The 26209-nt window shown below is 37.6% G+C and overlaps 2 protein-coding genes across 3 annotated transcripts; both read left to right on the forward strand.

Annotated features, from left to right (window-relative positions):
* The first annotated feature begins 3617 nt into the window (after nucleotides 1–3617).
* On the forward strand, nucleotides 3618–6913 carry LOC103428848 (ER membrane protein complex subunit 7 homolog). Its single transcript, XM_008366975.4, has 7 exons — nucleotides 3618–4639; nucleotides 4740–4786; nucleotides 5345–5453; nucleotides 5609–5672; nucleotides 5768–5884; nucleotides 5979–6087; nucleotides 6546–6913. The coding sequence occupies exons 1-7, from the start codon at nucleotides 4329–4331 to the stop codon at nucleotides 6635–6637; spliced, it is 849 nt and encodes a 282-aa protein (XP_008365197.4). The 5' UTR covers nucleotides 3618–4328; the 3' UTR covers nucleotides 6638–6913.
* Nucleotides 6914–7430: 517 nt separating this feature from the next.
* Nucleotides 7431–17585, forward strand: LOC139198355 (hydroxyproline O-galactosyltransferase HPGT3-like). 2 transcript variants are annotated; one of them, XM_070826992.1, is made up of 11 exons: nucleotides 7431–7734; nucleotides 7919–7982; nucleotides 8336–8385; nucleotides 8480–8667; nucleotides 15002–15062; nucleotides 15221–15293; nucleotides 15646–15767; nucleotides 15855–15944; nucleotides 16579–16629; nucleotides 17251–17322; nucleotides 17483–17585. In XM_070826992.1, exons 1-11 carry the CDS (start codon nucleotides 7613–7615, stop codon nucleotides 17583–17585), a joined length of 996 nt encoding a protein of 331 aa, XP_070683093.1. In that variant the 5' UTR covers nucleotides 7431–7612. The 2 variants fall into 2 exon arrangements, with proteins under 2 accessions (XP_070683093.1, XP_070683092.1); XM_070826991.1 differs by lacking the exons at nucleotides 15002–15062; nucleotides 15221–15293; nucleotides 15646–15767; ... (2 more) ...; nucleotides 17251–17322; nucleotides 17483–17585 and adding exons at nucleotides 9254–11159; nucleotides 11426–11884 and having other exon boundaries at nucleotides 7439–7734.
* Nucleotides 17586–26209: the final 8624 nt, after the last annotated feature.

Here is a 26209-nt window from a genome sequence, read left to right on the forward strand (position 1 = left end):
GGCTCTCCATGGTCAGATAATGTTGCAGAAACCGACTGAAACTCAAATTTGTGAAATGACTGATCCACGACATAGGCGCTAAAGCCTATCTTCATAGGGCTGACTTTTCAAAATAATAAAAGCTCATTTTGACTTATCTTATCATGACTAAAAACCTAGGCTAGCTAGGCTTTCCTATGTCATCATAACACCACCATAAAAAACCTAGCTTTTCTAGGTCTTGTCGCATCATCATCACCCAAAGTCACCATTTCCTTACCCATTGTCGCATGCAACCTGACCCTATGAATATTAAATTCACTTTTAATTATCACCATATTTAAATGGATAATAATCTGATCAGAATCCAATCCCCTCAGTAGTTTCCAAGTGACCTCATTTATCTGATGCCGTGCATATCTGTTAATCAAAACTGATCCAAACCACACTTCCACATCAACTTGAATTGTGCCGCCTGTTTAGCTTGGAGATATATTATTTTCAAAAGAAAATGTCAAGATAAATCATTATTAAAAGATAATGTTATCTTTTAATATAAAATTATCTTCACTTTTCTATATAGAGGTATGCTTCCTCAACGACCTCGATTGCTCGGGCCGATAGTGTAATTTTGGGTCTAAACAATTTCATATTGTTTAAAGTTGTTTCATGTTACTTAATTTAATTGTTGTATAATGGCTTAGGAAGTTATAGGAAAAAAATATAATTTAAAAAAAGGGTAAATTACATAGTAGCCCCTCAGGTTTGAGGTCTATTGCAATCTTATGCAACATCTTTAAAACATTTCACTTTCATACCTCAAGTACTATTTTATTTCAATTTCATACAACCGTTAGATTTTTCATCCATGGATCTGTTAAATGCTGACGTGGCTGCCACATATATGACACGTGGCTGCCACATGTCTGCCACGTGGCAAATAAAATAATTTTTTAATTTTTTTTAAAAAAACCTGAAATTGGAAGAAGAAAAAAAAAAGGGACCGAACCCAGAAGAAGGAGGAAGAAGAAGAAAGAGGAGGAGGAGGAGGAGGAAGAAGAAGAAGAAGAAGAAGAAAAAAAAAAGAAAGGGGTCCGAACCCAGAAGAAGGAGGAAGAAGAAGAAAGAGGAGGAGGAGGAGGAGGAAGAAGAAGAAGAAGAAGAAGAAAAAAAAAGAAAGGGGTCCGAACCCAGAAGAAGGAGGAAGAAGAAGAAGGAGGAGGAGGAGGAGGAGGATGAAGAAGAAGAAGAAGAAGAAAAAAAAAAAGGGACCGAACCCAGAAAAAGGAGGAAGAAGAAGAAGAGAAGAAGAAAGAGGAGGAGGAAGAAGAAGAAGAAGAAGAAGGGACCGAACCCAGAAAAAGAAGGAGGAAGAAGAAGAAGAGAAGAAGAAAGAGGAGGAGGATGAGGAAGAAGAAGAAAGAGGAGGAGGATGAGAAGAAGAAAAAAAAAAAAAAAAAGAAAGGGACCGAACCCAAAAGAAGAAGAAGAGAAGAAGAAAGAGGAGGAGGAGGGAGAAGAAGAAGAAGAAGAAGAAAAAAAAAAAAAGGGTCCGAACCCAGAAGAAGAAGAAAGAGAAAGAGAAGAAGAAGAAGAAAGAGAGAGAAAAAAAAGTGGCAGATATATATATATATTTTTTTTAAATTAAAAATTTATTTTATTTGCCACGTGTCATATATGTGGCAGCCACATGTCATATATGTGGCAGCCACATGTCATAGATGTGGCAGCCACGTCAGCATTTAACAGATTCATGGATGGAAAATCTAACGGTTATATGAAGTTGAAATAAAATAGTACTTGAGGTATGAAAGTGAAATGTTTTAAAGATGTTGTATAAGATTGCAATAGACCTCAAACATGAGGGGCTACTATGTAATTTACCCTTAAAAAAAATATGAAACAAATTTTTTGAAATAGATGTTATAGAAAAAAAAAGAATTTAAAATAAAATGAAACAAATTTTGTGAAATAGAAGTTATAGGAAAAAATCAAATTTAAAAAAAATATATGAAACAAATTTTGTAAAATAAAAGTTATAGAAAAAAATAGAAGTTATATGAAAAATTTTGTAAATAAAAAATAATAATAAAACTATAAAAAAAAATTATTCAAATGCAATGGCTAGCGACTAGCCATTGCATTTGATTGTTTTCTTAAGAAATCTTGTTGGTTATAACCGACAGGAAATCCGACACATTTAAAAAAATTCTGGCTAGCCTAGGGCTGGCTGGCTGGCTGGAAGTGGCCAGCCCTCTAGCCCTTTGGCCCTTTCTGATTCTGTGAGGCCCTCTCAGATTCCACAGGCCTCTGGCCTAGCCCTCGGTTGGAGACGGTTTTCAGGCTATTTTCGGCTCTCTAGCCCTTTGGACCTTTCGGTTGGAGATGGCCTTAGGATGCTTTGGGGGCCACAAAATGATGGCGGTTTGGGTTTTCAGAATTTGTAGTTCAACCTGGCTCTACTTGCTAAGCAATCTTGGTGTTTAATCCACAATCCTACCTCGCTTTGGGCCCGGGTTCTAAAAGACTGATACTTTCCCCAAGTATCATTTTTGGAAGCTAAAAATGGTGGAAGGGCTTTCTAGTCTAGCTTGCTGGAAGGGAGAGATTTACTTTTGAAGGGAGCCATCGGCAAATAATGAGTGGTGATCAAACAAAGCTTGGGCGTGGTCTAGCTTGCTGGAAGGGATATATTTACTTTTTAAGGGAGCCATTGGCAAGTAATGAGTGGTTATCAAACAAAGTTTTGACTTGACAGGTAGGTCCCTAGCATTCCTTTGGGGGCACCTAACACCAATCCTTGGGACCATTGTTGCTGTCAACCAACGAGTTTCCTTCATTATCTGCCATGAGGCTAGGTGTTGGCAGTTGGACAATATTCGTGACATCATTCTTGATGTGGTGTGTTCTACTATTTCTGACACTCACATTAACAATTCCAGATGAAACGATCGGCTAATCTGGCCGGCAAATGTGGGGGGTCAATATACTGTTAAATACGGTTATGGGCGGCTTCATGCCAATGCTCTGTGTTTGAGAACTCGTCGACCCTCTTCTTCCAAGGTCGTGGATCCTGTGGTGTGGAAGTGCATTTGGGGTATCAAAGCCCCTCATAAGGTTTGGAATTTCATGTGGTGGGGACTTCGGGGAGCATTAGCAACTCAACTAAGTTTATTTAAGAGAAAGTGTTCCCCCTATTCTATCTACCCTATCTGCAATGAGTAGGAGGAATCTGTCGAACATGTTTTACTTCTATTTCCATGGGTTAGCCCGTGTCTGGTTTGGTCGACCTTTGAATTATAGGGTGGGCCGATCTTCGGTTAATACCCTTGATGCTTGGATCTTAAAGGTGGGTTAAGAGTGTTATGGAAGTAAGGAAGAGAGGAAGCATTTCCTCACGACGGTTGCCTTCACTTGTTGATATATTTGGAAGGGCTGGTGTAGGGCTATTTTTTACCATAAGCCTTCGTCCCTTATTCAAACGGTCAATGCCATATCTTCCGTTGTGGAGTTGTTCGCGCATATTGGCGCCTAACTCCCTGATCATACCCCTATTACACCGTCACATCAGCAGCGACCTTCATGGACTCCTTCACCCTATCACATGGTCAAAATCAATGTTGATGCAAGTTGGAAGTTGGGGAGCTATTAGGGTATGGTTGGGGTAGTGGTTCAGGATTCATTGGGTGGATGTCTTGCGGTCAAAAGGCGGGTTGTCAATGCGTCATGTGCTGTTGTGGCTAAGGCTTTCACTGTGCTTCAAGGTTGTCTCCTTACCCAACAAGAGAACTGGCCCCATGTCATCATGGAGTTTGACTCTAAGCAAGTCATCTCTAGTCTGCAGGGTGGTACTGATAGCACACTGGGAGGCAGTCCATGTCCTTTCTCGGGAACTGGATATTGGTGTCTCATTGGAATCTTGCACTTGATCATGGGTCCCAATATCAGGGAACAAAGCGGCGAATTTTTGTGGTGTCGTATCAATTTACGGAGATGTGAAATTCTGTTTGGGTTGATCTACTCCCATTTTCGTTTGTAAGAATCTTGAACAAGGATGGCTTGCCTTGTCCCCCTAATTAGCTAGTTTTTGTGTCTTTCTTTGTCTGTTTGCCCTGGTAATATCAATTTTAGTTCCTAAAAAATAAAAAAATAAAAAAAAACACAGTGGTGTCCCCTACATTAGGGTTTTAAGAATGATTAACATGTGGTGTGTTGTCATTGCTGTGATGTAGAAGTAGGATGAGGGGATCTTAGGGTCAATTCATCTTAGTCATTTATTGTATAGCATGTAATCAACTACTGCAAGGTATTATTTATGTTTAATTTTAAATAAAATAATTTAAAATAATATGACCTCAATATGTGAGAGAAGAGAAGAAAAAGGAAGGAGGGATCCTACTCCATTCCGTAGAAGTACTCACCGCACCATTCGGATTAGAGTCAGAATAAACAAGTGCGGACCTGATTTCGCCGGCTACAAGAAAAACACAGCAAGCTGCGTAACACCAGATCCTCAAAACTCTATCTCTATCTCTGAAACTCTCGCAAAACCTCTCTGTTTGGTTATGGCGCGGAGCTGGAGATCCAATCCGGTGGTTCTCGTGCTTTTCCTACAGCTCTGCTTGTCGCTCATCTCTTCGTCGCTCGCAGTTTCTCCCGGGTACGATTGAAAAGTTCTCTTTTATCCATACGAACTACGACTCACCGACGATTTCTGAAATTAATTTTGTTCAATATTCTAATTAAATTATCTGTTGCAGGTCTGCCGACGGATACACCATTCATGGCAGAGTGAAGATCCCACCCAGTAAGTCTTTCAATTGAATTTAGCTTCCTGTTGACTGTAATTTGTACCCTTTCGTTTTTACAGAAAAGTTTGAAAAATTATGATTTAGTGTGCAGATTTTGGTGAATTTTTCGTGTTAGACGAATCAAATAGTTAGTTAAATTAAGAATAAGAATGTGAATTCAAAAAGACTGAAAATCTGAAATTTTGATTGATTTGTTGTTGTATTGGGATGAGGAGATGGATGTAAACTGTTTAGGGCTTGTGGAATAGGACTGGTTTCGTGTTAATTTGATCGGTTCGGGTAGTTTGTGAGGTTATGGATTTTTACCCTGATTTTGGACGAGTGGTTCCAGTGTGGACTCAGAACTAGCTAAATTTGTGTTAGAAGATTTGCTCTGGGAGGTTTAGTTTGGATTACCCTCTACACTTCAATCACCGATATTAAACTCAAATTTCTTCCAAGGAAAAAGTTCTTTTACTGTTGCATTCTGGCTATTAGTTAATCGGACTCTGTTTCTTTCTTCTATGACACAAGTGCGTAGCCCATGTGTTTTAAGTCATGAATTTTTTATTCAGGTCTCGGGGTGAAGGGGTTTGCACCTTACGGAAAAATATCAAATATCAAAGTCATACTAAATGGTGGTCAAAGTGTTACCTTTCTGAGGCCTGATGGATTTTTTACATTGTATCCTATTTGTTCTCTTGATAAGGATATTTCTAATGCTGTTTTTGTATGTGCCTTGTGCGTATGTGTTTGATATTATATCCCGTAATAGAGAATCAAGAAATGATATATTGATTATTATGTATACCACGTTTCCTTAATGTGTGCGCTTAAAGCCATAATGTGCCTGCGGGGACTCATTTGATCGAAGTGTCTGCGATAGGCTATTTCTTTTCTCCGGTGAGATTCCTCTATATAATTGTCTCAATACTTTGTGAAATGGAAGGATCACAAATCTGATATCCCCATGTTTTCATTTTCCTAAAAATGTTAAGGTCCGAGTTGATGTTAGTGCTAGAAACCCTGGCAAGGTTCAGGCAGCACTGACTGAGAATAGGAGGCCTCTAAATGAGTTTGTTTTGGAGCCATTGAGAGAGGAACAGTATTATGAGGTTCGTTTTGGTTTTTTCATTCTTCTTTTTATGTTCATCACATTTCTGTATTGTTATGACTGTTTCACTGCATGTCATGTTTGTGTCATTGCAGATAAGAGAACCCTTCTCCATAATGTCTCTTGTAAAGAGCCCCATGGGTCTGATGGTTGGATTTATGCTAGTTGTCGTGTTCCTGATGCCAAAGTTAGTGGAGAACATGGGTAAGTGATGTATGCTTGTATAGGTTTTAAAATTTCATCTATAAGATTGAGACTCTGGTGTGCTTTAGATTTACTTCCATCAATAAGATTCGTAGGGACTCGGTATTCTCTTTTGAGAGTTATCTAGTCTGAATCCTCCCCTAATGGCATATAGCATGTTTTCTTACCTTCATCAATTTTTTACTTTTTACTCCTTAAATGGCTGTACAGTATTTAAAATGCACTTGATTGTTACTTTTAACTGCTGATTTTTTCCCCTCTATATATAAATGGCTTGCAATTTTATCTCCTCCAGTAATACCTTTGTTCAAATGAATGGCATCTGTTTTGATATTATTACACATGCCGTTCATATTCATCCCTTTTTGTGTCATATCATGCTTGTTGATGGTGGTGTGTTTTGGTAGAGTATACGTTTGTAAGAGTTGGTGAATAAATAATTTTTATGGTGACAACAGATCCTGAAGAAATGAGGCGAACACAAGAAGAAATGAGAAACCAAGGCGTTCCATCACTGACAAGTTTGTTACCTGGTGCTGCGAGGAGTTAAGGATTAAAATGGAGAAGTTGGAACCCTCTCTGCAATGGAGGACTTGTCTTTTCCTGTCCAGAAGCTGGGAGCTTGTGTATCTTTACGGTTACGAAAGAAATCCAAGAAATATTACGAATTGGTCTCTCTTTTTTATTTTTAGGTGTTCAAACGCTTTATGTTTATGACATGTTTACTTACCAAAAATATGTATGAAATGTTTTTAATTGCTCGTAAACAGAATATGGCATCAAATTTACGCTTTACTCCCAATGGAAGGTTCTCACGCATTACTCATTTTTTGCCACCATTATGTGAAATTCAAGACACTCTGACTGAACCTTTGAACTCGAAATTTGTATCTAACTCCTTTTTGTAAATTAGAATAATTTAGAACATAGCAAATGATGAATTGCCTTAGTGGTTAGAGGCTTAGAACTTTTTCTCTTCAACCCACTATGTTTGGATTTCAAACCCTCCCTTTTGCTCTTAGTATAGATTAGTCTCAATATCGGTTGCACTAAAAAGAAATATAATTTTGTTGAACAAGATAAAGCTTTATAAAACCTGGAGGCAACATTGTCCATACCAAACTGCCTGGCAACGGACTGCAGCTTAATGTTATTTATTTTCACTGATAAGTGAGATGTCTTAATTTCAATTCTTGTAAAAAAAATGAATTCAAACCACTTTATTGCTAGGCGAGAGGAAACTGCCCACCCCGGATAATATGGATTGTTGAAAAAAAAAAAAAAAAAAAAAAACTAATCGGCTAACCGCTCCAAATTTCCAACCAAGCCTCTACCCTTCTCTCTCTCGCGGAAAATTCAAAGTTTATGATTTCAGATGCCTTCCAAATTCCGCATAACCTAATGCAGTTTCAGAATCCCTGTCCGAATCAGTAAATCCGCCACTAAATCTGCCCCTCCGACTTCTTCACCGAATCGTTGCTTTGCACTCTTCGCTGTCTCCGTCTCTGCTGATTCGGAATCGGGGATGGAAGGCTTGCCGACGATGATGAAATCAGGGCGGCGATGGCGATCGAAGCCGCTTCAGACCTCCAAGCCCTCCATTCTCATGGCCTTCTCCTGCGTCGCTTGGCTCTACGTCGCCGGCCGGTACGTTATCTCCTTCCAAAATTGTTTCCAAAAACACACTCTTCCAGCTTTAAATATTCAAGTTTTACTATTCGAATTCAAATTCCTGAGCTTTTTTTTTGATCTGGTACAATTCAGTGTCGATCGCGTGTTAAGAGTTCATGTTAATTAATTATCAAGTTGATGACTTGTTTGGGAAATGCAGGTTGTGGCAGGATGCGGAGAACAGAACAGTGCTTTCTAATCTTCTAAACAAGAACTTGGGCCAGGTTTGATTTCGGACCCTCTTTGTTTGGAATATTTTTTATTCGAGTGATATCGTAATTAATTTTATCTAAACTACGGGCGCGGGATTTCAAACTTGGGTGTAGAGTTTAGAAGAACTCGGGGCAGGTTTGATTTTGGACCCTCCTTGTTTGGATTTTTTATTCGTGCGATATTGTAATTAATTTAATCTGAACTACGGGAGGAGGATTTGAACTTGGGTGTAGAGTGGGCACGCAGCTCTTTTGTTTTGCTTTTTTCGATTTTGATTTCCCAAGTTAATCCAACCCGTTGAGATGAAATTGCGAAAATTGGTGAATTTTGTTTTTAATTCAATATTACTTCTGTGATGTTTCAGAGACCAAAGGTTCTCTCGGTAGAGGACAAGTTAGCAGTGCTTGGATGCAAGTATGCCCCTACTTTTCGTTTCTCTTTGATCGGTTTATTTGAGTTGTGTGTAGTTTAGTGTCCGTATTAATGGTAGCGATTTGTAATTTTGTAGAGACCTGGAGAGGAGGATTGTGAAAGCTGAGATGGACTTGACGCTGGCCAAGAGTCAAGGGTACCTCAAGAACCACTTGCAACCAAAGGTGTCTTCTTCTGGCCGATTGCTCGCTGTTATTGGAGTTTATACTGGATTTGGTAGTCATTTGAACCGAAATATGTTTAGAGGGTCTTGGATGCCTAAAGGTCAGTTGGAATTTCTGATGGCAATTTATACAGATTTACCACGTGTTCTCTCTCTGACTAAACTTACGGTGGCATCGCTTGAATTCAGATGAAGTATTGATTCTCAATCTTTTTACATACACTCCTCTGGTTTGAGTTTTATGTTCCATCCTGTTAAAAGTAGCCCCTTTGTGAAAGTCAAGGTATTTTTCAGTAATCCCGTAGTGTTCATTCAGGCACTCCCTTGGCCTAATTTGAGTAACCGATGTTAGAATGAGTTGTACTGTATGAATCAGGTTAACGCTGTTCGATATGCATACTAAGACAACCATTAAGGTGTAATTATTGTTGACAGTAATAACAGCTGGCAATGCCACATCAGCTTAGCTAATAGACTATTGGTGGTTATGTTGGTTAGAGGTGTTATAACTAACTGATATAGTTACTGATGTAAGTAGTGCAAACTATATAAGATGTAATGGAATTACTGTAATCTTCAAGTCAGATCAATACATAAGTTTCTCTCTCTAAACATTCATTTTCTCTCTAGAACTCTTCTTTCTTCTCCTTTTCTTGTTCGAGTATTCACTACAGATTTGGATTTCAGTATACGTTAACATGGTATCATCGCCGTGTACGTTCCTTGGTGGCTATTGTCTTCCGCTCATGGCGGTTGTTGCCGGAGATCTTTCTTGGTGACAGTCTTGAATTCGTGAAGCTTAATCAGTGTTGTGCGTTCAGTCGGAGGCTTGGTGTTTCTTGAAAGTACAGTATGTTTTCTGCACTCTATCTGTTTGTGAAAATGTCTCAAGGTTATTTCTTCTGGGTTTGTTGAATTTTGTGCCAAAGTAAGCAAGGCCGATGCCATCTTTCTGCAATCTTGATTTGAGATATAAGGCTGAAGCCATTATCTCAGTGTAAACTGTTAGTTTCCTCCATAAGGCCGATAGCCAGAGTAACTTTCTTGCGAAGTTTGTTGTTTGTTGTTATTGGGTGCAACTCCATTAAGGCTGATTGCCGGAGTGTAGTTCTTGTGCAATTCTGTTCTCTTTCTTCATTAAAGGCCGATTGCGAAGAGAGGTGTATTTCTTGATTTCTGTGGTTATACAACTTGTTTGAAATCTTGGGTTGTACTTTTGATAATCTTTAGTGTGTGAAGATGGCTGAATCTAATGTTAGAATTGAGAATTTGTTAGGGATGTTGACAGGAAAGTTGCAAGATGATAATTTTGTGAAATGGAGTTATCAATTTTCATCTGTGTTGAGGGGGTATGATTTGTTTGATTTCTTCACTGGAGAAGCACCATGTCCACCTAAGTATGTGATTGATACAGAATCTGGGGTCACAAATGAAATTAATGCTGTTTACAAAGATTGGGTGAAAAAGGATCTAGCTTTGTGAAGTTTGCTAATTGCAACTCTTTCGGATGATGCTATGGAACATGTGATTGGATGTAAAACATCTTATAAAGCTTGGAAATGTTTGCAAGAAAGATTTGCCTCTGTCTCAATGGTTCGTGTGAATCAACTTAAAACTGAATTGCATACTGCTCAGAAAGGTGGTGATTCGGTTGATAAATTCTTAATGAGACTAAAGGGCATAAAGGATCAATTGGTATCTGCAGGAGAAAAGGTTACTGATAATGATTTCATCATTACTGTTCTTTTTGGTTTGCCTGCTGACTTTGAGATGATTAAGACAGTCATATTGGCAAGAGATTCTCCTATGTCTATCAAAGATTTTCGAGCACAATTGCTTGTAGCAGAAGGCAGTATTGAATCTAGAATGCATTCTTTATCTAGTTCTATGTCTGCCATGGTTGTTCAAGGTGAAGGATTAGGTTTACAAGGCTTTCAAGGGTATGAACATGGTGAGAGTTCCAATTCTCAGAGGTCTCAGGTTAGTCTCAGCAATGATCAATTCGGTAACAACTTTCAGAGAGGAAATGGTTTTAATGATCAGTTTGGTAGTAATTTTCAGGGAGGAAATGGTTTTTCAGGAATTGGAAATGGTAATGGTAGTAGAGATTTTCCGTCTTCACAGAGAGGAAATTTTAATAATAGAAAGTTTGGAAATGGTTTTCATCAGGATTTAATAACAGAAATGGGAATAATGGTTACTCTGGAAGTGGTAAGAGTTGCAGGATATGAATATGCAAGTAATGGTTTCACCTCAACTAATTCATCTGCTGGTCATGGCAATTATAAGTCCAATTGGAATGGGAATACCAACTCTAAGTACTCAGTATCACTTGAATGCCATATATGTTCGAGAAGGGAACACACTGCACCAAACTGCTACTATAGAGCTGAGAGTGGTTATGTAATTTGTCAGATATGTGGAAAGAGGGGGCACATAGCTCTTGAATGCTTTCACAAGAACAACTTTGCATATCAGGGAAATCCTCCACCACCACCATCGGTTGTAGCTATGACAGCTCAAGCCAATGTAACTCAAACTGAAGGATCTGGTGTTGGTTTTATTGCTGAAGAAAACTGGATATTGGATTCAGGTGCAACTCATCACACGACTGCAAATTTAAATCATCTTAATCATGTTATTCCTTATACTGGTGATGGAACCATTACAATTGGGAATGGTACAGGATTGGAAGTAACACATATTGGTTCCACAAGCATCCCTATTTCTAAACAATCTTTGATGTTAAGAAATGTGCTCTGTGTACCTAAAATCACTGTGAATTTACTTTCTGTTAAGAAGTTATGCAGAGATAATGGATGTTGGTTTATATGTGATGATGTTGTCTTCTTCATACAGGACAAGGCAACAAGGAAGATACTGTACACAGGGACAAGTGATGATAGGGAGCTGTTTTCAATTCCAGTCAATGTCTTTGCAAAGTCTTTTGCTGCAAAGTTGGAGCATTGTGCTGGCTTTATTGGAAAGAAGATTCAAGTGTTGAGGTGACATAAGCGGTTGGGTCATCTGTCAGAAGAGGTGCTTGCTGCAATGCTGAAGAAGTTTAATAATAGTGTCAAAGTAGATAGTTGTGAGTCCATATGTTCTTCTTGTATGAGTGGTAAAATGAGAAGACAGTCGTTTCCAATAAGACAAAATACTGCTACATGTTTGTTTGAGAAAGTTCACACTGATGTATGGGGGCCATCTCCAAAGGTGTCTGTATAGGGTTATAGATACTATGTGAGCTTTGTAGATGAATATTCAAGATTTTTGTGGATTTTTCCAATGAATAACAAGTCTGAAGTGTTTTCCATATTTGTTAAGTTCTGTGCTTTTATACAAACTAAATTCAGTGCTTCACTTAAGTGTTTACAATCTGATGGAGGGGGAGAGTATACAAGTAGAATGTTTATTGATTTTTTGGATACAAAGGGTATAAAACACATGATTTCATGTCCTTATACCCCTCAGCAAAATGGACTTGCTGAGAGGAAACACAGACATATGGTTGAGACTGCAGTAACACTCATGAGAGAAGCAAAGTTACCAGCTCAATTTTGGTTTCATGCATGTTCACATGATGCATTTCTAATAAACAGAATGCCATGTAGAATATTGCATATGAAATCACCATATCAGGTGTTAATTGGACAAGAACCTGATGTTCAAAATTTGAAGATTTTTAGGTCTGCAGTGTATCCATTCATGAGGCCTTATAATGCAACTAAACTTGAACCAAGAACAACTCAATGTGTATTTCTGGGATATATGATGGGATATAAGGGAGTAATATGTTATAACATTGGTTCAGGGAAATTAATTCTTTCTAGACATGTTGTACATGATGAAGAGATATTTCCTTATCGGAATATACAAGTGTCAAAGGTACAACAATCTAGTTCTTCATCTTCCCAGAATTCAAGGCCTATTGCGATTCAATTACCAAGGGATACAATTACTCCATCTCCAGTGCACCAAGATAGAGGAGGATCTGCACAAGTTATAGAAGTCCTTTCACATTCTCAAGGCTCAGATCCAGTAGCTTCAGGAAATTCTGATATGGCAGTCTCTTAACCTTCAGAGTCTGCAGTAAGTTAGCAGTCTGATACTCAGGTTTCATCTCCTCACCATTATTACTCAAGTCCTACAGATTCAAGGTTGTCTATGTTACCAGTTCACGATTCTTCACAACTGGAGGTAATTTTACCAATTTCTCAAGCAATTGTACCACATGATATTCAAGCACAGAATGGTAATGAACATTCAATGATGACAAGGTTGAAGTCTGGTGCCATCCAAAAGAAAAATTATGCAGCCTTAACTGCAACGTTCCCAGAGTTAAACACCTTGTAGATAACAAATGATGATCCTTTTGTGGGAGGTTTCTCTTTTATTTCAGAGATTGCAGATTCATTAGAACCTACATGTTTTAGACAAGCAGCATCTATTTCACATTGGCAACAAGCAATGTAAGAGGAGTATGATTCACTTTGAATTCAAGGTACTTGGAATTTAGTACCTGCACCAGATCACAGATCAATAATAGGAAGCAAATGGGTGTATAAGGTGAAAAGAAATCCTGATGGTACTGTATCAAGGTATAAAGCAAGACTGGTTGCTTAAGGGTTTTCTCAAGAGCATGGTGTAGATTATTCAGATACTTTTAGTCCAGTTGTGAGACATACAACTGTAAGACTCATTCTTGCTTTGGCTGCAATGAATAAATGGGAATTGAAACAACTTGATGTCAAGAATGCATTTCTGCATGGTGAGCTACAAGAAGAAGTTTATATGAAACAGCCACAAGGGTTTGTTGATTCAAGTCATCCCAATTATGTATGCAAACTCCTCAAGTCACTATATGGGCTCAAACAAGCCCCAAGGGCTTGGAATTCAAAATTTACAAGCTACTTGGTGACAATGGGGTTTACTGCATCAGTATCTGATACCAGCTTGTTCATCAAAACTGATAACAATGATATCATCATATTATTGCTCTACGTTGATGATATAATATTGACTGGATCATGTGTGACTAAAGTAAAACTCGTAGTTCAAGAGCTCTCTTCTGTGTTTGACTTGAAGGATCTGGGGAAGCTGACATATTTCCTTGGTTTACAGATTCAATATAAACCAAATGGAGACATTTTTGTAAATCAATCGAAATACATAAAGGATTTACTTCATAAGGCAGGTATGGATTCTTGCAAGCCTGCCAATACACCATGTAAACCACATAATCAAATGATGGTGACAGAAGGAGAGTTACTTTCAGATCCTAGTTCATACAGAAGAATTGTTGGTTCCTTGCAGTATCTTATGTTTACTAGATCGGATATTGCGTTTGCTGTGAATACAGTATGTCAACACATGCATTCACCAACTGAGGTTCATTTTGGTGCTGTAAAAAGGATTCTTAGATACCTTCATGGTACGATGCAACATGGCATAGTCTATTCTTCACAATCACAGATGCATCTCACGGCTTTCTCTGATTCTGATTGGGCTGTGGATCTTAATACCAGAAGATCAGTGACTGGATATATTGTTTTTCTTGGAGAAAATCCTATTTTGTGGCAATCAGAGAAACAAACTTCATATCCAGAAGTTCTACAGAAGCTGAATACAAAGCCCTTGCTCATACAGCTGCTGATATAGCTTGGGTTAGACAAATTTTGAGAGATTTGAAGTGTGTTTTACTTTAACCACCTGTTATTAATTGTGATAACATGTTAGCTATTGCATTAAGTTCGAATCCAGTGTTTCACTCAAGAATAAAACACTTGGATACCGATTATCATTTTGTAAGGGAGAGGGTACAAAAAGGAGATCTTGCAGTGGCCTATGTTCCTACTGACGAGCAAACTGCCGATGTTCTAACAAAGGGTTTTCACAGTCCTGCATTCATCAGATATTGTTACAATCTGAAGCTTGGCACCCCAAGCTTAGATTGAGGGGGGATGTTGACAGTAATAACAGCTGGCAATGCCACATCAGCTTAGCTAATAGACTATTGGTGGTTATGTTGGTTAGAGGTGTTACAACTAATTGATATAGTTACTGATGTAAGTAGTGCAAACTATATAAGATGTAATGGAATTACTGTAATCTTCAAGTCAGATCAATACATAAGTTTCTCTCTCTAAACATTCATTTTCTCTCTAGAACTCTTCTTTCTTCTCCTTTTCTTGTTCGAGTATTCACTACAGATTTGGATTTCAGTATACGTTAACAATTATTGGGTTACATCAGGCATCAATTGCAGGTAAACTGAATTAATTTACCATGGTAAACCCCCAGTGTTCAACAACAGGCACCCTGTGTGTATGTAGCGGTGGTGGTAGATAATATGGATTCGTGATTACTGTAGTCATGTTAAGGAAAAATTAAACTGGCTTACTAACAACCATTGGATCCTATTGGCCTTTGCAGGTGATGCTTTGAGGAAGCTAGAAGAAAGAGGAATAGTAATACGCTTTGTAATTGTTCGGAGGTTTTTCTTCGCACTTTAATCTCAATATTAGTACCCTGCATTCCTGATTTTTATTATTGTTTTGTTTGCTTGGTCGAGTCACTATGCTACTATAAGTGTTATACCTGTGGTAGCTATGGGTACACTCTTCTCATAATCTTTGTGCTTTTAACTTGCAGTGCCGATCGGGGTGATAGCTTAGATCGGAATATTGATAAGGAAAGTCATTCGACAAAGGATTTCTTGATTCTTGTAAGCAATACAATCTTAGGGTTACTAAAACATATACGTTCAATCTTTTACCCAAGACTGGAGTAGCCACACATTGTGATATTATGGTACATTACTCGTAATACCCATTAAAAATATGCGGGGAAATTCTATAGCTAAATTTTTGGAAGTCGGTTTATTGGATGCATGGTGGAAGTTATGTCCATATGTGGTGATTAGGCTTTTATTGTATTACGTTGAATCCTTGATAATATGTAATAACTAAAAGTTCAACATCTAATCATAGTTGTAGGATTCCTCTTATATATTCGATAACTTAGACTTTATTGATAAGAAAAATATATAGTTCTAAACTGTAATATTGTTATATCAGGAAGGTCATGAGGAGGCTCAAGAAGAGATGCCCAAGAAAGCAAAGTTCTTCTTCAGTACTGCAGTTCAGAAATGGGATGCGGAGTTTTATGCCAAAGTTGATGACAGTATCAATCTTGATCTTGCTACAACTTCGATTCAAGACTCGAATCCAACTTATTCATCAGAAGTTTTCATACATCATTGAAAATATCTTTTCTTGACCTAAACAGAGGGGCTAATTGGACTTCTTGAACATCGTTGTGCTCAAGAAGGTGCTTATATCGGCTGCATGAAGTCAGGAGATGTGATTTCTGAAGAGTACATACTTTACCATCCTATATCTTTGTGCAACTTGATATTATTTTCCACTTTATTTCTAGATCTTGAGGTCCATAAGACCATCTCCAACCCATGGGATAAAACTTAAAATATAAGCTTTAAAACCCTCATAAACCATTTCCAACCATTGGGCTAAAATAAGCCCTGGTGAGAAAATATATCTTTGGGCTAGATTCCTCCCCAGGATATAAGTCTGGCTTAAATTATTCTAGACCCACCAAACTATCATATTTCAAACTTTTTTTTGTTTTTTTACTTGTAATCTAACAACTATGATCAAATGAGATCAAATCTAATCGTAGAAATTTTTTTTTTACGGCCCAAAATTATATCTAATGACTAAAATAATTTAAGAAAGTAATTTAAACATTTTTAGATTATAATGTTCGTACAAATAAATTAGGATAAACTACATAAATTTTATTTTCAAAAAAGTGACTGCAAAAAAAAAAAAAAAAAGAAAAAAAAAAAGAAAAAATCATTGTGATAATCTCAAGCTAAAATTTTAAGCCATAAGGGTTGGAGGATAAAAGTAGTTATGGCTTAAAATTTATAAACTTTATCCCCAAGGGTTGGAGATGGTCTAAGGTTGTACAAATGTTTTGGTCTGCAGGGGAAAGTCTTGGTATGAACCTGACTGGTGGAAATTTGGGGATCAGAAATCGTAAGTGATTGAACCTATGGAAGAAAACTTCATCTATACTTTGTTATGTGTCGATTACTTGATCCAGGTGTGTGCACACACACCCACGATTTGGCTCTGGTAAAGTGCCCATACATGGAGGTCATTTGAGTTTTTTTAATCATGGTGATAGGAAGAAATCTGATGGCATTAAGATCGCTCCGTACTGGAGCCTCTGTTCATGTATGTGTTTATGTATGTAACTATGTATGCGCATATCTAGAGAGAGATTGGGTGATAGAAAGAAATCTGATGGCCTAAGATTTGCTCCGTACTAGAGCCTCTCTGTGTGTTTGATGTCTGTAATACCCATATCTAGAGAGATTGTTTTTGTCAGTGATTTTTTGTAGAGTCATGTCATGTCTGGACTGCTAGTCCAGGATAAAACATTCTCGGTTTGATTGTTTTAATGCTGATTGAGAAAGACATAACCGTCCAAGAGCAAATTATGCATTATAAAGAGATTGACAAGTTTGACTATTCTGTATATTTCTAGTAAACATGTACAATACCGACAGGCTAAGAAGATTTTTGTTTAAATTTGACAGTTCTATGTACTGGTAGATTTGGTTATATCATTATTACCACTTCTCTCCCTTCTAGGTACTTCCGACATGCAGGTGGTTCCCTCATTATACTATCCAAGAACTTAGCTCAGTATATCAACATAAACAGGTTTGTTCTCAATGCTATTGCTGGGGAAAAGGGTTCCCAATGTTATCAAGATGATCATATGCTTAGATTGTATTGCATTGTGGCTTGGGAGAGTGATTTTGTTGGACTTATTTATGCTATCATTATCCTGTGACTTATTTCTGTTTCCTTTCGTATGCAATGCATCATTGAAGACTTATGCTCATGATGATGTATCAGTGGGTTCATGGATGATGGGTATCCAAGCCACTTATATAGATGACAACCGCCTTTGCAGCGGTTAGCATTAGACAAGGTAAATTCACTCCATCCTCTTTTTTTTTGGTATAAAATTTCGCCTATCTTGCCTGAACTGGCCTCGGTTTAGGAAATTTGAAATGATAAAAGTATGGATGCCTTTCAGGCCTTCTAGCTTGAAAGAAAATACTAAAACGGAAAGAAAAGGACACTTTAAATTGATGTAAAAGCATATGCTTAAATATTTGACTTGCTGGATGCAACTTGTGTTGACAATTGCCATTTAACTCTTCCAATTTTGCAGACAAGGTGTGTTCTCTGGCTTGATCAAAGCGGAAATAAATCTTTCGGTAGAAGAGAAATTGATCTGTACATGCAACTTTTGCTTGAACATGAGAATGGTGTTTGAATCATGTTCATACTGATCGGCTGGAAATTTTAAACCGCCCGCTGCGGTAGGAAATAGCTGTTGAATGTGAGTGATAGCATGATACTTTGTAGGATGAACTTCATCTGTTCTTTACTCTAGTGAATATATGATAGCTTGGTCTCCACGCGGTTCCATCTGGGCCGTCCATAAGAGCAATCCCCACCGCAGCTAAATCTTTTCTAATCGTATGTGATCTTTCATACTCTTTGTTCTTCCTCGCTGCATTTCTTTCCTCAATTTTTTGCAATACTTGACCTTGGGTTAACTTGGCACGCTTCAAGGCTTTATCCTTAAGCTCCTGCAGAAGCTGTAGCATAAAAAAGTTCAGTGTTGCAGAAAAAAATCGTATTCAACAGAAAAAATAGGCGTTCTGCGATAAGCCCAAGAAACTCGTAGAAGTATCAGAGTACTGGGCTTGTTCGTAGAACCCTATCTAGATTTCTTGTGGCACCAACTTCTGTACCTCCGGCTATGTTATGATCTTGTCACCTTCATCACAAGTAACCAATTTGGGCGTTAATTTATAATTGTATGGTGTGGATTCTGTTTTAGTCATTTGGCTGTTTGTGCCCATGTGGCGGCTCACATCAGTGTAATGAGCTATTATATAAAGCTCCACTTTCTTTTTTTCTTTTTTTGAATCAAGAAAAATATATTAAAAGGAAAACTTCCGAGTACAACTGTTCCTTGAAGAATCAAACTAAAGAACATGAAGAGCAAATGAAGGAATACAATGATCCCAAATATGACAATCAATAATAAGAAGGCCTTGGCGAGCGAAGGCATCCGTCACAATGTTGGCCTCTCTATAAATATGTTTCTAGTCAATGCAATCAAAATTGGTTGTCGTCTATCTTCAATAATAGGAACTAGATTCTATGGCATGGCACCTTGGTCCAACACTGACTGAATGACTAACTTAGAGTCACTTTCAACCATAATCTTTGTGTAGCCCTTCCTTCGAGCAAAAGAAGGTTCTCTCTAAGAGCCTTAGCCTCCGCTTCATAAATAGTGGCACCATCTAGATTTAAGGCTTCACCTCCAATAATCTGTCTATTATGATTCCTTAAGACAAATTCCGCCATTGCTTGTCCCTAGCCACCGAACCATCAAAATTTAACTTAACAAAACTCTTATCCGGCAGATGCCTTTTAACAATTTTGGAAGTATCATAAGTATTTCTTCTCAAACCTTTACCATTGGCTTTAATATTTCTCTCAACCATAGATATAGCCAATACCTTAGATCTTGCTGGGATGGGAAATACATTTTTGAACACCATAATATTACGGTCATTCCAAAATTGCCAAGAAAGGAGCAAACACAAGCTCAAATAACTAGGAACTTCCTTATCAACATGCTTTAAAGAATTTAGCCAGTCTACTGCCGAGTTGAAGTTAGCATTAGTGAAATTGCCTGGCTTAATTGAACAAAGGTCCCAAATCAATTTAGTGACACCACAATTAAAAAAAATAAATGCATCTGGTCCTCGTCTACGGAATTACAAAAAGGACACATCTTATCACTATTAATTACAATATGACTTAATCTTTTTCTAGTTTGAAGTCTTTCACAAATGAACAACCATGCAAACATCTTAACTTTAGGAGGAATATTAAGTTTCAACATCTTATTAATTAACTTATGCTTTGTAGATTGAGTCAACGTCCCTTTCTGGATCCAAGTAGCTAATTTAACATAGAACTTACCATTTGTATTTGGACCCCAAACAAGCATATCTTTGGAATCCTGCAAGGGAATACAAATTTTCTTCACAATAAAGTTTTCTCCTATCCCAATAATAATTATCAATAAATTCATTAACTTTCAAGTCCCAATTAATGTTTTGGTTGTCAATATTGGGTAAGAGATGGAACAACAGGTAAGGAAAAACCCAATTGTGGGACCAGAACAAAATATACTTACCATAACCCACTCTCCATCTCATACCCTTAAGAATAACATCCCTACTTTTCAAGATACATTTCCAAGTAAAAGAATGCTTTTGTCTAATTTTATTATCTAGAAAATTTTATTTTCTAAGAAACTTACTTTTTACTAACTTCACCCACCAGTTATCCTCCTCAATCATTACCTTCCAACCCAACTTAGTGAGACAAGCATTATTAAAATGATCTAGTCTTCTAACTCCTAAACCTCCCATTTTCTTAGGAGCACAGATCGAATCACAAGCCAATAGAAAGATTTTCTTGTCCCTACCCCATAAAAAATCCCTACACTCTTTATTAAGCTTATTGACAATCTTGTCAAGACACTTATAGCGAGACATAACATGATTAGGCATACCTGTTAGATTAGAGTTAATTAAAGTATGCCTCCTCGCTCTCGAAAGAGTGCTTGCTTTCCAACCAGCTAATTTTCGCTTAACCCTCTTAAGTAACTCATTACCATTAACTTGGTCTTTCCAGAAAACAATATTATGAATTCCTAGATACTTACCAGTAGTAGCTTTATGTTGAATATGTAAAATATTAACAATATCAATTCTAGTTGGAGAAGTGGTATTCTTGGAAAAATACTAAGACGACATATGAAAGTTTATTTGTTGGCCCGCCGCTTTAGAAAACATATTAAGGATTTGAAGAATATTCCTCGCACCCCTTGGTGTGGCCTTAGCAAATAGGAGATAGTCATCAGCAAACACTAGATTTGAGATTTTAAATCCTCTAGATGGGGACAAAATACCAATATGTGACTTCGGATGATTTTTTAGGGTATTGGGGTGTCTAATTAACTCTTTTATACAAATGATGAAAATATAAGGGGACAAGGGGTTCCCTTGTCTAATTCCCCGCTTCGGATAAAAATAACCATGAGGTCGCCCATTTATAAGCACAGAGAAGGAAGGAGAAGTAATACATTCCATAACTAATTCAACCCAATGATTATCAAAACCAAATCTAAGAAGAACATACCGAATGTAATCCTAGTTTAAGTAATCATATGCCTTTTCCAGATCCAGCTTGACACCCATAGCTCCAGTTCTTCCTTTCATCCTATTGAAACCAACAACTTGAGCAATAAGAATATTATCCTGAATGGCTTCACCCGGAACAAAAGCACCTTGATTTTGAGAGATGCAAAGATCTAACAAAGGTTTTAGTCGCTTAATGATGATCTTTGTGATAATTTTATAACTAACTTTACACAAACGAATAGGCCTATAGTTACTAATAGTTTCCGGATTATCTATTTTAGGAACTAAAGCGATGTTAGTATGATTTATGAGTCTTAAGCTGGAACCATTTTGGAAAAAATCTTTGACCAAACAGGAAACAAAGTCCCTAATTTGGTCCCAGTAACCATGAAAAAAGGCCACACTCAAACCATCAGGACCCAGGGCTTTAAGAGCTTTAATACTACTTGCAGCATCCCAAATTTCTTCATCAAGAGACAACAAACTTTCATTATGATGATTAGAAATACAAGGTTGAATGATATTCGCTAAATTACTTAGGTCAGCACCCAAGGGAGGACTGTCACAGGAAAAACGCTTTTTAAAATCGTGCACAAAAACCTGTTCAAGGCCTTGACCAATAGACCACCAAAAACCATCCTCATATTTGAATTTTGTAATTTCATTCATTTTCTTATGAATAGTAGTCTAAGTTTGAAAGAATTTAGTATTCTTATCCCCAAGTTGTAGCCAATTAGTTTTAGCTCTATGGGCCTACATAATTTCTTCACAAAGTAACACATGATTCAATTCATCTTGAAGAGATTTTTCCATCATCAAATCAAAAGAGTTGTTACTCATAATTTGCTTTTGAAGCTCATCAATTTCATTTAACAATTCTTTGTTTTTCTCCTTTAAATTGCCAAAAGTGTCCTTGTTCCATTTACAAACTAGAAATTTAAACTTACCAGCACACACTCTGAATTTATCTTTAGGATTAATAGTAGGGTCACAATGCCAAGAATTTTGCACAAACATTTTAAACTGAGGATGATTAAGCCACATAGCCTCACATTTAAACGAGAAGTAGTTATTCTTCTCCTCTTTAGAATTTAGAGATAATAAAATAGGACTATGATCAAAACAAAAAATAGGATAGTTATGCAAATGATAATTAGGGAACATATTTGACCATAAAGGGTTAGTCACCACCCTATCCAATCTCTAAAAAATAACCGAATGACAGTATGATAATTAGTCCAACAAAAGGAACTCCAGACGTATTTAAAGACAAAAGGTTGCCACGATTAAGAAAATTGATAAAATTGTTCATGTCCATGGTATGGGTTTGATTACCTCCAACCTTCTCTGAAAGATCAACAATATTGTTAAAATCTCCAACCAAGCACCAATTGGATCACAGTAAAAAATATTGTCAAAATACTTGGAATAAAAGTTCCTAGGGACCTTATGAACAACCACCTTAATCTCCATCAAGCAAAAAAGGTCCAATTTAGCTAAACTACATATAAAACTAAAATTACTAGGAAATTCCTTTCTCCTAATACCCTTACAGTTCCATGCAAGACACTTCATCAATCTAAATCTTCAAGATAACTAAACTCTTCCTTAATTGCAATTTCCTCTTGGATTCTCTTTCTTGGACTCGGCATCCTAACAGTGGAACAAGGGGCACCATCACTAGGCCCCACTTTAACAACATCCTCCTCACAAACTCTTTTCTTTGGACCCATCATTCCTATTTTGGGCCTTGCACTCACAGAGCCAACCTCTGCATTAAGAAAAGTAGAAACCATATTTCTAGTGTTCTCCCTAGTTTCAGCCTCCTCACTTTTCACATTTGATATATCAACAACCAGGTATAAAGCAAGGTCATTCATAACATCAAAGAAATCAAAATTAACACTTTTATAATCACAAACAAGATTATTGTCACATTGCAAGTTAAAGAACTCATCATCACCAAACATAGAATCAATAGAATTAATACTAGAGATAACTATCCATCTATCCTCATTTTATCTAAAGATAAAAATATTAGAGATAGAATTTATAAACCCAGAGGAGCTACAATTCACAAAGCTTACCCCTAGTCATGTACCAGAATCCCCTCCATTACCTTAAGCATCCCATGAAAATTGAATCTTATTTTCACAATGTCGGGTTCCTGCATCAAACCTTCAAGGCTGCAATCATCTACTCTGCAATCTTGGTCATGGATCCCACCACAGCAACTCGGATTAAGATCTTTCAGGAGCTCGTCACATCTACGGTATGAAATGAATTAAATATAATTTTACCGAAACAAAAAACTGTTCTTCCTGCTACCACCTCCATTTATGTATCTCGCAGCTTTGATTAAGGTCGAATAAGCTCCCGGATTTGGATCCTATCATAGGTATCACTCATTTCCTCGATCCTGGTTTCCCTTCCCTTGTAAGCCTCGTCATACCACCAACTCTAAACTCTCTGTTATGGACACTTGCGTAGCTTCCCTTAAAGCATCCATGGCGAACCTTGACTCCAAAATCGATTTGGCAGTTTCCAACACCTTCGATACTTCGAGCAACTTTGTCATGAATTGCATTTTGGAGGTCACGGGGAAGGTCTTACTTCTACTGTCTTTGCAAACCCAGATCCTCAGGTTGTTAAGCAAATCCAACCACCTCATAGCTCAATCTTTGCATCTGGTGACCACACGCCTCGCCCGCAGTGGTCTTCTCGAACTGACTTCCTTCATTTGTTGAGGGTGATGACTTATTAGCTTGGATCTTTAAAGCTGAGTAGTTCTTTGCATATTATCAAACTCCTGACTCTTAGCGTGTACTCACTACTTCATTTTGCTTAGATGAAGAGTCTTTACAGTGGTTCCAATGGATGGATTGTATCCATTCAACTCTACCTTAGGAGAATTTCACCAAGGCCCTGTGCAAAGAATTTGGGTTGGAAATTCGAGGATAGTGCTGAATCTCTCATCAAACTATGCTAGACATGCACTCTCAAGGATTATATCACTAAATTTCCCCACTTGGTTAATTGTACTAGTGATTTAGGTCCTATTTTAATCAAGAGTTGTTTCTTAGGTGGTTTGAGAAATGAATTAAAATTTGATGCTAAGCTGTTAAAACCTATCATTGTCTATAGGGCTATATACGTTGTTGTGTAGCTTGATTCTAAACTCACTTTGATGAAAACATTGCCACCCAAACCTTTCTAACCCACTAAACATCCACCCTTATTGAGCGCACCCCCATTACACCCAATACCAAGGCAAGGTAACTTGGGTATCAAGAAATTATTTCCTAAGAAGATAAAAAAAAAGAGGGAGATAGGTAGATGCTGGTTTTGTCTTAATAAGTTGACTATGGGTCATAAGTGTGGGCTTAAGCAATTGTTAATGCTAGATGTTAATGAAAATTGTTATGAGTCTGAGGAGTTCCAACTTGAGTTGCATCATATGCAACTTAGTGAGTGTGGGCACCACAACTAGACAAACAGTCCACACTATGAAAGTGCAAGGCATAGTGTAAGGTCAATCTGTTACTATTCTTCTGGACTCAGGTAGCACTCATAATTTCATTGACTCTAAATGCTACAAAACCTTTTGAGGTTATGATAGTTGATGAAGGGAAAGCAGAGCTCTGGTTACTGCAAGGCTATGAGATTAAATGTTGGATGTTACAATTGTGCTGTTGATTTGTATTCCTTACCCTTAGGTGGTTGTGATATTGTTAGGGGTTCAGTGCCTATCCATAGTCAGTCCAGTACTCTAGGATTTCCATTTACTCACTATGGAATTCTCCAAGCATAACCAACAATATAAGTTGTGTCTTAATAGCCTTCCATTTCACTGGTTTAGGAAGTATCTCTTCAGCTTATTGACAAAAAGCTGTCCAATTCAAATTTGGGTTTGTTCTTATAGCCCATGGAGAGTTAAAGACTTGAGGCTTGTAATCTTAGTTATCAGCAATTGCAATAATTGCATACTTTTCTTGGAGATTTTGAAGAAATTGTTGTCCGACCTTCTAAACCACCCTTCCAGAACCCAGGATCATCATTTACCTTTATGTCCAGGAGTAAACCCCCAAATATCAGGCCCTACCATGAAGGTTAAAAAAAGAAGACACATTGACCTAGCCAAGGATGATGAGATTCGAAGTCCAATCCTTCACGCATGAAACGTCGTTCAACATTAGATGTCAGTTCGGATGGTTAACTCAAGGTGAAACAACGTACAATCATACACACTAGTCAATCCTTAAATGCAACATCCCACATCGACCAATGGAGAGGGGGTGATGTGCCTTATATGTACATGCCCAACTCCTATAACACGAGGCCTTTTGGGAACTCATTGGCTTTGGGTTCCATTGGAACTCCGAAGTTAAGTGAGTTCGGGTGAGAGAAATCCTAGGATGGATGACCCACTGGGAAGTTCTTGTCTGAGTTTCTAGAAACAAAACCGTGAGGGCGTGGCTGGGGCCAAAAACGGACAATATCATGCTACTGCGAAGTCGAGACTGAGATGTGACATTAAACCAATGAGCTGGAAAAGATGATGAAATGTGGTATTAGACGTCTACCATGTTGCAGTCAAAGAGGTCAACGAGGAAGAAGTCTTCAAATAAAACGTTAGAGAAACTCCACCACAACTCAATAACGGGAGGCAAGCAACAATCAACGACTTGAAGTAAGCACCACCACACTTGAAACGATGCTACGCTTAAAACTATGTATGACACAAAAAAATGAAATAAAAATGTATGTTGAATTGAAAATCCGAAAGGGTGGCTCAAGAAAAATTTAGAACTAAAAAAAACCCTTTTGACTACGTGATGACTGAGATCCCTTCAAATCGAGGGTACATAGGCAGCTCGAACTTTCAATTTTGAGTCTAGTCACATTAAAATAAAAGTAAGGGTTCATTCAGAATTGATACTTTTATTCTCACAAGGTTCGACTAGAAAATGTCAATCTTAGTATAAAAGAATGGGAAAATAAAAGGAAGAAGTACAATCAAGACACCATTCCACAGAAATTCAAAGTCAATTCCTTCCTCTTTGTCGTTGATGTCCCTGTGAATCCACTTCAACAAAATTTGTCAATGCATCATCCCAAGAAGAAAAGAAGCAGTCTATGCCACTTCCACAGAGCCATCAAGGCAGCAAGGTTGCAAGCAATATGCTTCAAGGCTACTAGCTGCAAAGCAGCAACAAAGCGACGACAAAGGTTGCAACGTAGTAACAAAAAAGCAACAGTGCAACAGACAATAACGGCAACGCGCATTAGTAGCAGTGCGGAGT

This window comes from Malus domestica, chromosome 08 (genome assembly GCF_042453785.1).
Source record: "Malus domestica chromosome 08, GDT2T_hap1".
Lineage (NCBI taxonomy): Eukaryota > Viridiplantae > Streptophyta > Magnoliopsida > Rosales > Rosaceae > Malus > Malus domestica.